A 16,014-nucleotide genomic window follows, 5' to 3' on the forward strand; every position below is an offset into this window, starting at 1 on the left:
ACTCAATTTACAAGATAATGGTTGGAATGCGAGTCTTTACAGGTAATCAAGTCTTAAAGGTACAGACAATGTGAGTGGAGAGAGGGTTAAGCACAGGTTAAAGAGATGTGCATTGTCTCCAGCCAGGACAGTTAGTGAGATTTTGCAAGCCCAGGCAAGTCGTGGGGGTTACAGATAGTGTGACATGAACCCAATATCCTGGTTGAGGCTGTCCTCATGTGCGGAACTTGGCTATCAGTTCCTGCTCAGCGATTCTGCGTTGTCGTGAAGGCCGCCTTGGAGAACGCATACCCGAAGATCAGAGGCTGAATGCTCCGACAATGGATGAATGAACACCGCTTGACAATCGCCAGGCAGGAGTGTTCTCTTCCTGTCGGGGAACACTTCAGCAGTCACAGGCATTCAGTCTCTGATCTTCGGGTAAGTGTTCTCAAGGTAGCCTTCACGACACACGACAATACAGAATCGCTGAGCAGAAACTGATAGCCAAATTCCACACACGAGGCCGGCCTCAACCGGGATCTTGGGTTCATGTCACACTATCTGTAACCCCCACGACTTGCCTGGGCTTGCAAAATCTCACTAACTGTCCTGGCTGGAGACAATACACATCTCTTTAACCTGTGCTTAACCCTCTCTCCACTGACATTGTCTGTACCTTTGAGACTTGATTACCTGTAAAGACTCACATTCCAACCATTATCTTGTAAATTGAGTTTGTGTCTATATATGCCCTGTTGTTTGTGAACACAGCTCCTCACTCACCTGAAGGAGTGACACTCTGAAAGCGTGTGCTACCAAATAAACCTGTTGGACTTTAACCTGGTGTTGTGAGACTTCTTACTGTGCTTACCCCAGTCCAACGCTAGCATCTCCACATCAAAGCTGTGATACAAACCAGAAAGAATGCTTTCTATAGTGCATCTGTAAATGTTGGAGAGAGTCGTAGCAGACATGCCAAATTTCTTTAGCCTCCTGAGAAAGTAGAGGCGTTGGTGGACTCTCTTAACTACAGCGGTACAGAGGGATCAGGACAGGTTGTTTGTGATCTAGACACCTAAAAACTTGAAGCTCTCGACCCTTTCTACTCCGTCCCCGTTGATGTAGACAGGGGCATATTCTCCTCTATGCTTCCTGAAGTCGATGACAATCTCCTTCATTTTGTTGACATTGAGGGAGAGATTATTGTTATTCTTTTGTGGGATGCAAATGTTGCTGGCAAGGCCACTATTTCTTGTTGATGCCTAATTGTCTTTGAGAAGGTGGTGTTAAACTGCTTTCTTGAACTCCTGCAGTTCATCTATACTAGAATGTTATCTTAAGTACAGTCTTTGACATCCTCCTTAGGTGACTCGGGCGTGCATTTTTCTCTGCAGAATTTCAATATCTAGTTCCAAAGAGTCATATTGTACTCAAAACATCAACTCTTGTTTCTCCCTTCACAGATGCTACCAGGACCAGCTGAGTTTTTCCAGCACTGTGTTTTTACCCCAATATTTAGGTATTAATGAAACTGCTCCAAATTGTTGATTTTATCTTTGAAAGATTTATTGTAAAGTCCATTTTCTCATTTTTCCTAGTAGCAAGTCACTGATTTAGCACGCTTTGAGAAAAATCAGTGAACCATAAAATTGTGCAGGAAACCCATGCTACAAAAGATGATGTTGTTAATCCCAGGATCACACCCTGGAACGCCAACAACTCAATTTCTATTATTTTGTCAACAATTCTTTTTCTGTAATTAAGGATAAACCTTACTGATCCAATAACATAAAATCATCCTTGCGCTGCAAATGCAGAAAACAAAACAAGTAGAAGAAAGAAAACCTCCTTAGTCAGAAGTTGCAAAAGCAAGCATTCAAGATGAAATACAATGTTGCTGCATTACACTTTCTTCAAAAATTATTTTTTTCAAAGTTCCTGGAACTATGAGGAAGGCCCTCCTGAAGAAACAGCCCTTATACTGCAATATTGCACCTGGAATTTACATAGCGATTCCCCGATCATCATATTTTCAGTGGAAATTCCATAGCAATGCTATCCCTTGATCTCTAATTGATATTCATCACTAAGCAAAAGGGAAAGCAAATCTCTGTCACAATGTAATCTTAGTAAGCACAGGAGATGGTGGAATCTTCTGGGCAGAGGAAGTAAAAAAAATGAAGCGCGTTCATTGACTCAATGAGCTGGAATAATTCATAGAATCCCTACAGTACAGAAGGAGGCCATTCAGCCCCTCAAGCCTGCACCGACCACCCAAGCCTTATTCCTGTAACCCCACATATTTACCCTAATCTCCTTGACACTAAAAGGGCAATTTTGCATGGCTAATCAACCTAACCTGCAAATCTTTGGGAGGAAACTGGAGCACCAGAGGAAACCCACGCAGACACGGGGAGAATGTCCAAACTCCATACAGACAGTCACTCAAGGCCGGAATTGAACACAGGTCCCTGGTGCCATGAAAGTCTATGTTAACTAACTTCTAAAAAGGTGAGTTTTCAACAGCGGTCCATATACTAATACCAAAGTAGAGAAATGGTAATACCAAGATAGAGAGAATGTGGGGGGAGAATAGGGAATTATATCCTTTGCTACTGCAAAAGCAGGTTCACTGTGGCCAGTTTCATAGTGTGAAAGAATGACAAATTAAGAGAAAGTACATCAACATTATTCTCCAAGAATGAACAAGCAGCCGCATTACATCATTTTTAATGTAGAAAAACTGTCCCAATGTGCTTCAGAGACATAATAGGAAATTATAGGAAAACCTATACAAGGTCATTTAAATTCCAATCTTCTCTGAATGAACAAATGCAATTAAGGATATGCACAACTGTTGTGTCTCTGCAAAGGTCAGAAATTCAAACATTCCTTTCACGGTTACTAACCATTGTTGAATGGCTTTTAGGGTGATTTTCCACCAGCCCTGGGCATTACCAATTACAGTAAACTATGTGTAATACAGCAGTCTACCATCTGGAATTCTCAACCAACCGGCATTTATACTGTTCCCCTAATATGAATCATCACTTTACCAATCAGACGCAATTACAAAGTTATCTGGAACCCAAATCTGAAACTGTCGTATTTTATACTTTATGTTTTAAGTACTGTTTAAAACTTGCATATTAGCTCAAGCCACAAGTATTGTGCTGTATTCCAAAGATAAATAGGGTCAATTGACATTTCGACTAGCCGATCCAGCTATTCCCTGCATGTGGCAAATAATAAAGATTTTACTGTATCCCCTCCCTCTCTTCCACCAAAATAATAGGTTTTTTTGTGCGTTGCATGTTATCTATTTAGCTTTAGCAAGGCACTCTGTTCTAAAGATCACATATGACCAAGCTAAAGTGTGAGGTTTGTTTAAAACAATGGGTGGAATTCTTCCAAGCCCCCACCTTCGGATTCGATGGCAGGTGGGGGGGGGGAAGAGGATATGATGGGAGGTCCAGAAATCGTTTTCTTGCCAGTGTGAATTTACAGCGGGGCCTTCTGCAGGTGCCTGCTATATATACCGAGTTGGAAAACTATTAATGGGATGCAGATGAAAGCCCAACCTCCACACTAGATTCTCCATGAAGCCAGCAGGAAAACATGCGGACATGAACCACATTCGTACAATGTAGCATGCAGATGTCAGGACTCATCTGAACAGTACCTGGGGCTGCCTCCAGAGTTCAGGATGGAGGCTGCCCACAACCCTGGAACACCACAGGAGGGCATCAGGGGTCCATCTGCAAGTGGACCTTATAGATCAGGTGCCCTGAAGGGGGTGCATCTTCCAGCTTCAAATGTTCCTGGAGATATATCTTTGTTTTCAAGAGGTCCATCTCCCAGTCTCAGAGTGCTCCCTGAGATTATATTCATTTTCAAGAGGTTCTTTCTTCAATCGTGGGTCAGTGATGTTGGACAGCTTTTCAATAAGGCACCCAGACATGACAGCGGACTATACACCATCCAGCATGCCCCACCTTTAAATAGTGTAAAACACCTGGGTGCATAATTAACAAAGTCAGGATCAGAGAATTTGGTGCATTTTCCAGCCAGCCTACACAGCGGAATAAATTCCACGTTCTGACCCTGCCACAGCACTTGGTCTCAAAATGGGAGAATTCTGTCCAATGTTTCAGTCACGTTAGATTATTCCATTACAGTTAAAAAAAAAACCCTAACAAATAGTCCAAAGAAAAATCAAAAATATAGTGACTCATTTTTAGCAGCAGCCATTTTGTCTATTATCCTGTTTCTGGAAGTTGGCAGGCTAGCTCAGACATGATGAGCGCAGAGGTCAGGAGGTTGAGAGTTCAAAGTTGTGCTTTTTTCTCCAAGATTGCAGGTAATTTTCAAAGGCTAGCCACCCTTATTATGCCTTAAAAAAAATGGGTGGCTGGCAGTTAAAAACTAGGATTGGGGAAAGGGTGGGTGTTCCCTTGGTCACCTTAATAATCTTAAGAACCTTATTAATACAGCCTATTACTAAGCAGAGAGGTTGGTGTAGTGGTATTATCACTGAACTAGGAATCTAGAGACTCAGGGTAATGCTCTGGGGATCGGAGTTCGAATCCCACTACAATAATTTGAATTCAATAAAAATCTGAAATCAAAGCTCTCATGATGACCATGAAACCATTGTCGATTGCCGCAAAAGCTCATCTGGTTCACTAATGTCCTTATCTGGTCTGGCCTACATGTGACTCCAGGCCCATGGTAAGTTTAAAGTTTATTAGTGTCACAAGTAGGCTTACGTTAACACTGCAATGAGGTTACAATGAAAATCCCATAGTGACCACACTCCAGTCCCTGTTTGGGTACACTGAGAGAGAATTTAACATGGCCAATGCAGCAAACCAGCACATCTTTCAGACTGTGGGAGTAAATCAGTGCACCCAGAGTAAATCTACGCAGACATGGGGAGAACGTGCAGATTCTGCAGAGACAGTGACCCAAGCCAGGAATCGGACCCGGGTCCCTGGCACTGCGAGGCAACAGTGCTAACCACAGTGCCACATTGGTTGACTCTTAAAATGTCCTCCGAAATGGTTTTAGCAAGTCACCCAGTTCAAAGGCAACTAGGGATGGGCAATAAATGCTGGCCCAGTCAGTGATGCCCACATCCCATGAATGAATAAAAATAAAGCCTGAAAGCAATTTCCAGGAGAGCTTGTAAAGGAAGGAAGGAGAAAGTCCTCTTTGTGAATGGAGATTGCTTAACTATACAAATCTCAGGGCAGAATTCTCAGGCTACACTGGTCTAAAAGCTGGAAGTTCCTGCCCGACTGTCAATGGGGTTTCACATTTTCTGCAACCCGCCCACTAAAATTCCAGTGGCGGGCAGGATGGGCGAATTCCAGCCACAATCTTTTTTTATTTATGGGACTTATTTGTACCAGACAATTGCAAACTAAGTAACATGTGCAGCATGTACACTTTGTCCAGGGCCACCCTCCCACAACAGGCAAACTGTAATAATGCTTTTTGTCTGTTGCTTGCAGCTTGCTGGCAGCATTAACATGAAACTCAGAATGGCTTTGCCACCCTCCCTGCCATTCCCACTCCAGTTCTGGGCAGGTGACACAGCTAACATCGCATTCAATTTGGATCGAAATTGAGGATTGGACATCTTATGTAAAACGTGGAAGACTCAAATAAGTGCAAGTCTGTTCCTTTGTCCCGATTTCAGGTCACTTATTTGTAAACGTATTAAATTACACTTCCAACACCTTGTTTGTAAATCCATTAAAACAAACGCAAAGTCTAAATCACAATGAGAGCATTAAAAAAATAATTATGTCCTTTGGTGTATTTTTAGCAAGTATTTAATTATTTTCCGCAACAGAAAACTTGTAAAAAAGTTTCAAGCCAAAAATACATTTTGATTTCACAAATGAATTGACTAATCAAATCCACAAGCCAGATATGGTCAGCTCTTGGCTTTGTCAAGGGCAGATCGTGCCTTACGAGCCTGGTGGAGTTCTTCGAAAATGTGACTAAACACATTGACGAAGGGAAGGCGGTAGATGTGGTTTATATGGATTTTAGCAAGGCGTTCGATAAGGTCCCCCATGCAAGGCTTCTGGAAAAAGTGAGAGGGCATGGGATCCAAGGGGCTGCTGCCCGGTGGTTCCAGAACTGGCTTGCCCAAAGGAGGCAGAGAGTGGGTATAGATGGGTCTTCTTCTAAATGGAGGCCGGTCACCAGTGGTGTGGCCCAGTGATCTGTTCTGGGACCCTTGCTGTTTGTCATTTTCATAAATGACCTGGATGAGGAAGCGGAGGGATGGGTTGGTAAGTTTGCCGACGACACGAAGGTTGGTGGGGTTGTGGATAGTCTGGAGGGATGTCAGAAGTTACAGAGGGACATAGATAGGATGCAAGACTGGGCGGACATGTGGCAGATGGACTTCAACCCAGATAATTGCGTCGTGGTCCATTTTGGTAGGTCAAATGGGATGAAGGAGTACAATATAAAGGGAAAGACTCTTAGTACTGTAGAGGATCAGAAGGACCTTGGGGTCCGGGTCCATAGGACTCTGAAATCGGCGCCGCAGGTGGAGGAGGTGGTTAAGAAGGCGTATGGTGTGCTGGCCTTTATCAATCGAGGGATTGGGTTTAGGAGTCCGGGGATAATGATGCAACTATATAAGACCCTCGTCAGACCCCACTTGGAGTACTGTGCTCAGTTCTGGTCGCCTCATTACAGGAAGGATGTGGAAAAGATTGAAAGGGCGCAGAGGAGATTTACAAGGATGTTGCCTGGATTGAGTGGCATGCTTTATGAGGATAGGCTGAGGGAGCTCGGTCTTTTCTCCTTGGAGAGACAAAGGATGAGAGGAGACCTAATAGAGCTGTATAAGATGTTGAGAGGCATAGATTGGGTGGACTCTGAGGCTTTTTCCCAGGGTGGAAATGTCTGCTACGAGAGGTGCTGGGGGGTAGGTACAGGGGAGATGTTAAGGGTAAGTTTTTCACACAGAGGGTGGTGGGCGAGTGGAATCGACTGCCGTCAGTGGTGGTGGAGGCGAACTCAATAGGGTCTTTTAAGAGACTCCTGGATGAGTACATGGAGCTTAATAGGATGGAGGGTTATAGATAGGTCTAGAAGGTAGGGATGTGTTTGGCACAACTTGTGGGCCGAAGGGCCTGTTTGTGCTGTAGTTTTTCTATGTTTCTATGTTCTATGAAGTAGCAATGCATCTGATCACAAGCGTTCATTCTTGGCATTAGGGAGCTTTGCTTTACCTTGCACGAGCAGCTTCCACTGCAAGAGTCAGCAGGTTTTTCTCTCCTGAGCGTGTACATTCGATGATGGCATTAAGACATTGGTCTACTTCTTCTTGATTTCTGGATGCTTTTAGCTGAGTTGAAGAAGGGTATTCTTTGAATCAAGCACAGTGCTTACTGAACCATAGTATTAAATCGATTAACAGGAAAAATAAGGAAACTTTTTAAAAAACTTTTTTCCACCAGTTTTCTACTTGGTCTAAGTATGCATTTTGCTCTAGAACTTTATCTTTGTTACATAGTCAACTGTGAAATAGGGGTAATATTTCTACAAGGGAATCCCAACCTCCACAGAAACCCCAGAAAAATGGTATAAACAGCCTTTCATTTGGGATGATGGGCAAGCAGGACAAGATGAGGAAAGCAGAATTTTGGACAAATTGGAGTTTGTGTAATTTGACAGCCTAGGTTTAATTTAAATTAATGTTTGAGATTTACAATTTGTTGATATCATCTTCCCAAAGATGCATTTGGGGTTTTCTGAAGATCTTCCGAACCCTTACCATAATCTTGAAGATCTCCACAGAAATTAAAGAAACCACAACATAATGAGTGCCAGTACAATATTATGCTTAGCTCTACTAGATGCAACAACTGTGGAAACACCTTACCTTTTCCAATTTTGCAATCTGTTGATTACGCACAGCAGTATTATCAATAACCAACACATCAACAGCTTCCTCTTTCTCCAAACGATACTTATTTACTCCTACGATTACCTTAGCACCTAATAAATGATGGGGGAGGGGGGACAAAAACACTATACTTAGTTATTGTTCAAAAGAACCATTAATGCGTTATTGAGAAGGTACTATGCTTCATCTGAAGTAAAGTCTACAATATACGAAGGGTTCTTGCTGTAGATTTCAAAGCCACAAATTTCTCTTAGCAGATTTTGAAGCTAAAATTTAGGATTCAAATGCTGTACGAGCAAATTTATTCTCAGATGCCATCATATCGGTTCTTGGTAACATTTTAAATTTAAAAAAGCAATCAAGGCTTTGAGATTTTAGATTCCAGTCAGATGAAGTACCAACAGAAATCTTGACAACTCAAACGATGTATTAACCACTAGTATTTTATCATTGGCAACAACCATCCCTTTTAGCTCTAGTCTTCCTTTGTATTAACTTTACAGACTGGTTTATACAATTTTTAAAAACTTGAAGAATTAAGTATTTTAGAATTTACATAGCACCTCAAATGTAGTAGTGAAAAGTCCCAAGACTTTTCACAAAGGAATTATCAAACAAAATTGGGCACTAACCTACATAAGGAGACCTTTTGACTGATGACCAGAAGCTTGGTCAAAGTTGAAGGCATCTTGAAGACAAACAGAAATTCCAGAGCTTAGGGTCTAGGCAGCTGAAAGTTTGGCCAACGAGGGTGGAGTGATTAATATTGGGGATGGAGAAAAAAAGACCAGAATTGGAGGAGCAGAGATTTCAAAGACTTGTGATGCAGAAATGGAGACAAATGTATGCATTAGACTGGGTTCAGAGGACAGCACAAGACTTATTTCAACAGTAAAGAGGATGAGATACAAGAGAGAAATTCAACATCTATTGTCCAAAAGGAGGCACATCTGAGATAAAATATATTTATATAGATATGGAAGATTTGAATTCATAAATTTAAATTGTGAAATGTAAATTTAGAACAACATTTTAGAAAAAACGTCCTTGCTTAGGGGGTGAAGACTTTTGGTATACTCTGCCAGAAAGGTCATTAGAGACCCAAACATTTACATTGTTAGAAATTGGATATTACATTGCAAGAGCTGTATACAACAGAGATGAGTTTTGACAAATATCCTTTTTTCACCCTCTTGGAATCTCTGATTCAGAATCCTAATATGCCAGCTCTTGCTGTTTGGTCCTATTGCACAGTCACATTTGTTCTACTTTAGTCTTATTCTTTGACATGTGCACAGATAGACTTTAAAATAAAAAGAGAAAGCAAACAGAATCGCCAATGTCTACACACATCATCTATGTTTCGTGCTTCAGAGACATGAGTGACTAATAATAAGCTAATTTCATTCGGGATGTAGATATACTGGAGGATGTTCTACATATCCTACATACGAAGACTAATGAACAAGTGTTGGAAATGTCTGGAGAAAAGACAAAATTAGTTCATAACATCAACGGTAGATACAATACCTCAATCACATCAATACAGCAGATAGTAGACAGCAACAGTTAATGATGAAAACAGCAGAGGGAAGCAGAGGAGAAAATGGATGACGGATATATTAGACTGGATGCAGCTGTCTTATGTGGAAGGTGTAGGAGCAACACATGACAGATAGAGGTGAAGATCCATAGTAGTCAACTTTTTGGGAAGATGATATCAACAAATTGTAAATTTCAAACATTAATTTAAATTAAACCTAGGCTGTCAAATTACACAAACTCCAATTTGTCCAAAATTCTGCTTTCCTCATCTTGTCCTGCTTGCCCATCATCCCAATGCTCAATGACCTAGACAAGATTTCTCAACTCCAATGTGGCAAAATTAAGATTCCTATTCTCATTTAAAAATCCCTCCACAGCCAGAGTGTCACTGTAACATCTGGAACTTTCTCCACCTATTATCCCCTTCCATACAAACAGTGGCTTTCTGTCCACCCCCACTCTCTTAACTCCATCCTCCTAAACACACAACTTCTACCATCTAGAAAGAGAAGGGCAGCAGATGCTAGGGAACACCACCTACAAGTTCCTCTCCAAACCACACACCATCCTGACTTGGAATGATATCACCATTCCATCACTACTGCTGGGTTAAAATCCTGAAACTCCCTTCCTAACAGCATGTGGGTGTTCCACATGGACTGCGGTACTTCAAGGCAGCAGCTAACCACCATAGGCAATTAAGAACAGGCAATAAACACTGGCTTAGCCAGCAACATCCACATCCCATCAAAAATAAAACAAAAATGAGAGGAGCCTTCAGTTATTTCATCCCTACTTTTAAATTCTCTCTAAACCACTCTTTGTCTTTCAAAGACTTTGAGATTGTAGCTCTGCCCAAAATGAGTGAATATACTCTCTTTTTCAAAAAAAAAGGGCCTCGACATCCTCTGAAAAAAATTCACATGCATATAAAAACATATTACAACCGATACCTTTGGAACATTTCTGGAACACTATTACACTATTATAAGCTGCTGTTTTCATTCTACAAAGCTGATAACTAACCTAGTAGTTACGTCAATAATATTACATACAACTTTTTGGTATAGTTCTAGATTTAACAGAACTTAGCTGATTGGCATCAAGCCATGTGAAAGCTTGACAGATCATTCTGGTGACTTAGTTTGAGGAGAGATCCTCATTTTAAATGGCGAAATTATTTTATGTGCTTGAACTGTTTCTTGTAGTATTGCTTCATGCTGAACAATATTGCCTCTTCCCAAGTTCTTAAATGACAGAATGGTATAACACCATTATATTGCTCAGGTTATTTGGTACCACAGCCAAAACAATGAACAGAGAAACCTTCATTTTGCCAACAGTAATAGCATAGTTACTAGTGAAATGGTTATCCATATGGGAGAAATCAGCCTTGGTAATATACCTAACTTCTGACAAATCTACGCAAATCGCTAAATTTTCTCCAATATCTGTATGTTTAGAACATTAAGACTAGAATTTAATCGATCTACTGAACCAAACATGGATTGCAATCCTTACAATTTGCTGGAGTGATCTGACAGTCAAGAATCCAGAACGCTATTACATAGAATGCTGCAAATGGTGAATTTCACTTACCTACTCTGATTGGAAACCAAATAGATGTTTTTTGGTAAATAAAACTTTAATGGCAAAACAATTTTTCCAAAAAATTTTCAATTGCATTTCCAATGATAATCTCTACCGACTTCATCCAATAAAGTGAATATATTACAAAATAGTCTTAGCTACACTTTATGTACTAAAAATAGATTTAGCACATAACCCCAAGTCCTGAAGATCTTCAGAAACTAATTAGAACATAGAACATAGAACAGTACAGCACAGAACAGGCCCTTCGGCCCACGATGTTGTGCCGAGCTTTATCTGAAACCAAGATCAAGCTATCCCACTCCCTATCATCCTGGTGTGCTCCATGTGCCTATCCAATAACCGCTTAAATGTTCCTAAAGCGTCTGACTCCACTATCACTGCAGGCAGTCCATTCCACACCCCAACCACTCTCTGCGTAAAGAACCTACCTCTGATACCCTTCCTATATCTCCCACCATGAACCCTATAGTTATGCCCCCTTGTAATAGCTCCATCCACCCGAGGAAATAGTCTTTGAACGTTCACTCTGTCTATCCCCTTCATCATTTTATAAACCTCTATTAAGTCTCCCCTCAGCCTCCTCCACTCCAGAGAGAACAGCCCTAGCTCCCTCAACCTTTCCTCATAAGACCTACCCTCCAAACAAGGCAGCATCCTGGTAAATCTCCTCTGCACTCTTTCCAGAGCTTCCACATCCTTCTTATAGTGAGGTGACCAGAACTGCACACAATATTCCAAATGTGGTCTCACCAAGGTCCTGTACAGTTGCAGCATAAACCCACGGCTCTTAAACTCCAACCCCCTGTTAATAAAAGCTAACACACTATAGGCCTTCTTCACAGCTCTATCCACTTGAGGGGCAACCTTTAGAGATCTGTGGATATGGACCCCAAGATCTCTCTGTTCCTCCAGTCTTCAGAACCCTACCTTTGACCCTGTAATCCACATTTAAATTAGTCCTACCAAAATGAATCACCTCGCATTTATCAGGGTTAAACTCCATTTGCCATTTTTCAGCCCAGCTTTGCATCCTATCTATGTCTCTTTGCAGCCTACAACAGCCCTCCACCTCTTCCACTACTCCACCAATCTTGGTGTCATCAGCAAATTTACTGATCCACCCTTCAGCCCCCTCCTCTAAGTCATTAATAAAAATCACAAAGAGCAGAGGACCAAGCACTGATCCCTGTGGCACTCCGCTAGCAACCTGCCTCCAATCCGAAAATTTTCCATCCACCACCACCCTCTGTCTTCGATCAGACAGCCAGTTACCTATCCAATCGGCCAACTTTCCCTCTATCCCACACCTCCTCACTTTCATCATAAGCCGACCATGGGGGACCTTATCAAACGCCTTACTAAAATCCATGTATATGACATCAACTGCCCTACCTTCATCAACACACTTAGTTACCTCCTCAAAAAATTCAATCAAATTTGTGAGGCACGACTTGCCCTTCACGAATCCGTGCTGACTATCCCGGATTAATCCGCATCTTTCTAAATGGTCATAAATCCCATCCCCAAGGACCTTTTCCATCAATTTACCAACCACCGAAGTAAGACTAACCGGTCTATAATTACCAGGGTCATTTCTATAATTACCAGGGTCATTTCTATTCCCTTTCTTAAACAGAGGACCAACATTCACCACTCTTAGCTTGAAGAAAACCAGTGTGACCGATTTTTAAAGATTAGTACCCAGACCCCGTGTGGATAACAAAGATAGGTCACGTAAATATTACGTGAATTTACCCAGAAAACATTTAGGGTGGGAACAGCGAAAAATCCTAGCAAGTGCATCAGATGAGTAAAGTTAATTAAGAAGCCTCTGTATCAAGGATGATAGCGCTTAAATATGAAAATCATGTAAATAAAAGTGATCAAAGTAATTTATACATTTCAGTTACAAACACGTGTTAAGCAACATATAATTCATAGGTTTGAAAGATTGGTGTATAGAGAGTTGGCATACTGGCAAGTCGCATTCCTGCAGTTTGAACCAGGATCAAACTGGTGAATAGTCTCCTTGGTTTGTTCTCTCTAAGGGTCCTAATTCCTTGCAGTATCACAGTGTATGACAGGTACTGATAACTTGTAACCTTATTTGGAGACCCATTTGGCACAGGACCACTAGAACACCAGAGGAGGGAATGGAATTTGCAATCAGATACGGTTAGGATGTCTTCAAGATTGAAGCTGGGGCATTTTGTTAGAGTAGATAAAAACAGACTTAACTATATGGTTGACTGTGTTAAACTTTTCCTGGAAATGCTTGACGCCGACGTCGACACCGTGGGTGGGTTTTTCCAGCCACGCTCACCCCAAAAGCAGAAAACCCTGCTCGAGGTCAAGGGACCTTTGCATGGTCTGCCCCAGCATGCTCGGATTCCTGTGATGGGCGGGACAGGAAAACTGCCCACAACCCCCCATTTGTCTCAAACATGCTCCTATTCCAGTAGAGTAGAAATATCCCCAATCTTAATTTTGAAACAATTTTGACTTAAGTTTGTTAGCTTATGACAATCAAAACAAAAACATTGTTTGTAGGAAACCTGCAAAGTTTTAAAAATACAAATCTTTTAAGTTTCCTTCAACATTCAATGAGCTGCAACAGTTAACCAAAGTTATGTCAAAGTTGCGTGGTGTGTTTTATAATAAATCTGGCCGTGATGCTGTCTTCCTCACAAAAATGTTTAAATCAGATATATTTCTTAAAACATGACAATGCAGGTTATTTTATTCTTTTTTCCGTTAATACATTGTCCTCCACTACTCTTTGCTAGGGTACGGTTTCATGAGAACTGGAGTACCTCATCGAAGTGGCCATTCCCAATTACAATTCCAACAAGAGTCAGCAAGGTATTACAACCAAATCTTAGAAACCAAATCCTCCCATTCACATACATGCAGTTTCAGCAGCAGCCACTACAAAGCATTAAGGAACTGGAATCCTGCATGATTTCTCTGTTCCAAACAAACTGTAGCCTCTATTATTAGTCTAGTTAATATCTGCAAAGACTGAACAAACTTACAACCTCCCTGATCCGTATGGCTCAGCTACCCAGTTAAGAACTACTACGTGTAGTTTCTAATTATTGTCCAGCTTCAGTGAAGCATATGCAGCAATGTTCTTCATACAAGATGCAGCTTAACAAGGAGGTGCAACCGAAAAGCACTATTCAACAAATGCAAAATTGGATATTAATATTAATCTTTGAATTTTTTAAATGCCAAATACTTAATATATCACAAATTGCATGTATATGTCACAATTGTTTTCGTGTAATCCAAGATTATATATTGCCAAGATTTATTTCATATATACAATTGTGAAGAAATGCAATGATCTTTCTTTATTATACATGGAGATTCAGTAAAAATTGTTAAACAATAATTAATGTAGAGGCTAAATGTGTCAGAGTACTGCCCATTTAGCCCTGAAAATTACAGGTGAAATTTTATTCCCTTCCAGAAGGCAGGGTGGTGGGAGATGGGGGTGGTGGGCGGTGTTGGGGGGGTCATTCTGTTAAATTGGAAAGCTCGCCCCATTCTCCTGATTAAGTCTAGGTCAAGAATACTCAGATCGCCTTCCAATGGAACCCAATTAAGGGAACCCGCTGCTGCTGGTATTGAACTAGTGGCAAGTAAAGGGGGAAGTGCACAATGGGCAACCTGATACGTAAATGTTGGCGACGAGGGACCTTGGGGAAACCCATGCCCAACAGAGATAAGTGCCTGAGGCCTGCCCTCAATATCAACACCCAAGCATGCAGACTAGCCCCAGCAGGCGCCCTGTGGCCAACGGACAAGTCCATTCCGCAAGCCTTAAAATTCTGTTCTGCATTTCAATGTAGCAGAAATTGATGGGATGGACAAGTATCACGTATTACTTTTTTGTTTGCAGAATCCAATGCAAAAGTAGCATTAAACTGAACCTGTAGTTACAAGATTATTAGTATTGATAATTTCCTATCTTTCAATATAGTATCAATTTCTTTCCATCTAACCAATTTAATAAAAACTGTGTTGATCTGGCACAATTTATAACTCAAATACTTTGAGTTTGTGTTATTACTAAAAATTGATCTTTTTAATAAGACAAAAACAATATCTGGCCTATAAGACTGGTTTTCACCCACCATTTCCTTTCAACACCAATTAATGGTTGTTTTGCTTACCAGAGTCAATCCTTGCTTGGTTTCTAGCCGCACACTCTTCAATACGAAGTTTGGGGATACCTTCAGCTACCGCTTTAGCCATACCACCCATTTCTTCAATCTCATTAATAAGCTAAAATCAAACACAATTATATTTTAGTCTAGATTCCTGTAAATAATATTTTCATTTGACTATAATGTTGCGCTAGATTCGATTGTGGATAGAAAGTAGGTTAAGTAGGCAATTTGAAGGAATGAGAAAAACTGGAAAATGGTTATGTAACCTAGACTTTAATTAAAGAACAGATGAAGATAAAAAAGGAATCCAAGATAAAAGATTTTGGACTAGAAATAAGCCATCTTTGAAGGCACGAAAGAAGACCTAGCCCAGACGGACTGGAAAAAAGGTCAATCAAAAAGTGGATCACCAAGGTGATATTTAAATTAGAGATGAAGAATGAATAGTTAACTTTATTCCAAAGAGAAAAACCAGGGTTTCATGAATAATGAAATCAGAATTCTTTTTGAATAAAGATACAGGTTAACCAGGGACATAATACAGAAAGAGGAAAGCAGAGGCAATGACCATAAATCTTTAAAAACACTCCAAAATTGGGAATTATGCAAAAGGTGACAAATGCTTTAATTATTATTCAGGAAAGTAAAGAAGTCTAGAAATTATTGACCAATAATAAGTCTATCCTTGTTGTGGGTAAATTTTTGTCGTCCTGGATGAAGTTAGTGAATACTGAGAAAAGATTAATCAGGGACATT

At 40.7% G+C, this 16,014-nt stretch overlaps 1 protein-coding gene across 1 annotated transcript in view; it reads right to left on the reverse strand.

Annotated features, from left to right (window-relative positions):
* The window catches only part of mmut (methylmalonyl CoA mutase), a 38,263-nt gene that overhangs the window by 8,833 nt on the left and 13,416 nt on the right, over positions 1–16,014 (reverse strand). The window contains exons 6-8 of the mRNA XM_078212928.1: positions 15,262–15,373; positions 7,898–8,013; positions 7,245–7,360 (exon numbers count right to left, since the gene is read on the reverse strand). Coding sequence (XP_078069054.1) covers positions 7,245–7,360; positions 7,898–8,013; positions 15,262–15,373 — 344 coding nt within the window. The remainder of the gene's footprint in view (positions 1–7,244; positions 7,361–7,897; positions 8,014–15,261; positions 15,374–16,014) is intronic.

This window comes from Mustelus asterias, chromosome 5, assembly GCF_964213995.1.
Source record: "Mustelus asterias chromosome 5, sMusAst1.hap1.1, whole genome shotgun sequence".
NCBI lineage: Eukaryota > Metazoa > Chordata > Chondrichthyes > Carcharhiniformes > Triakidae > Mustelus > Mustelus asterias.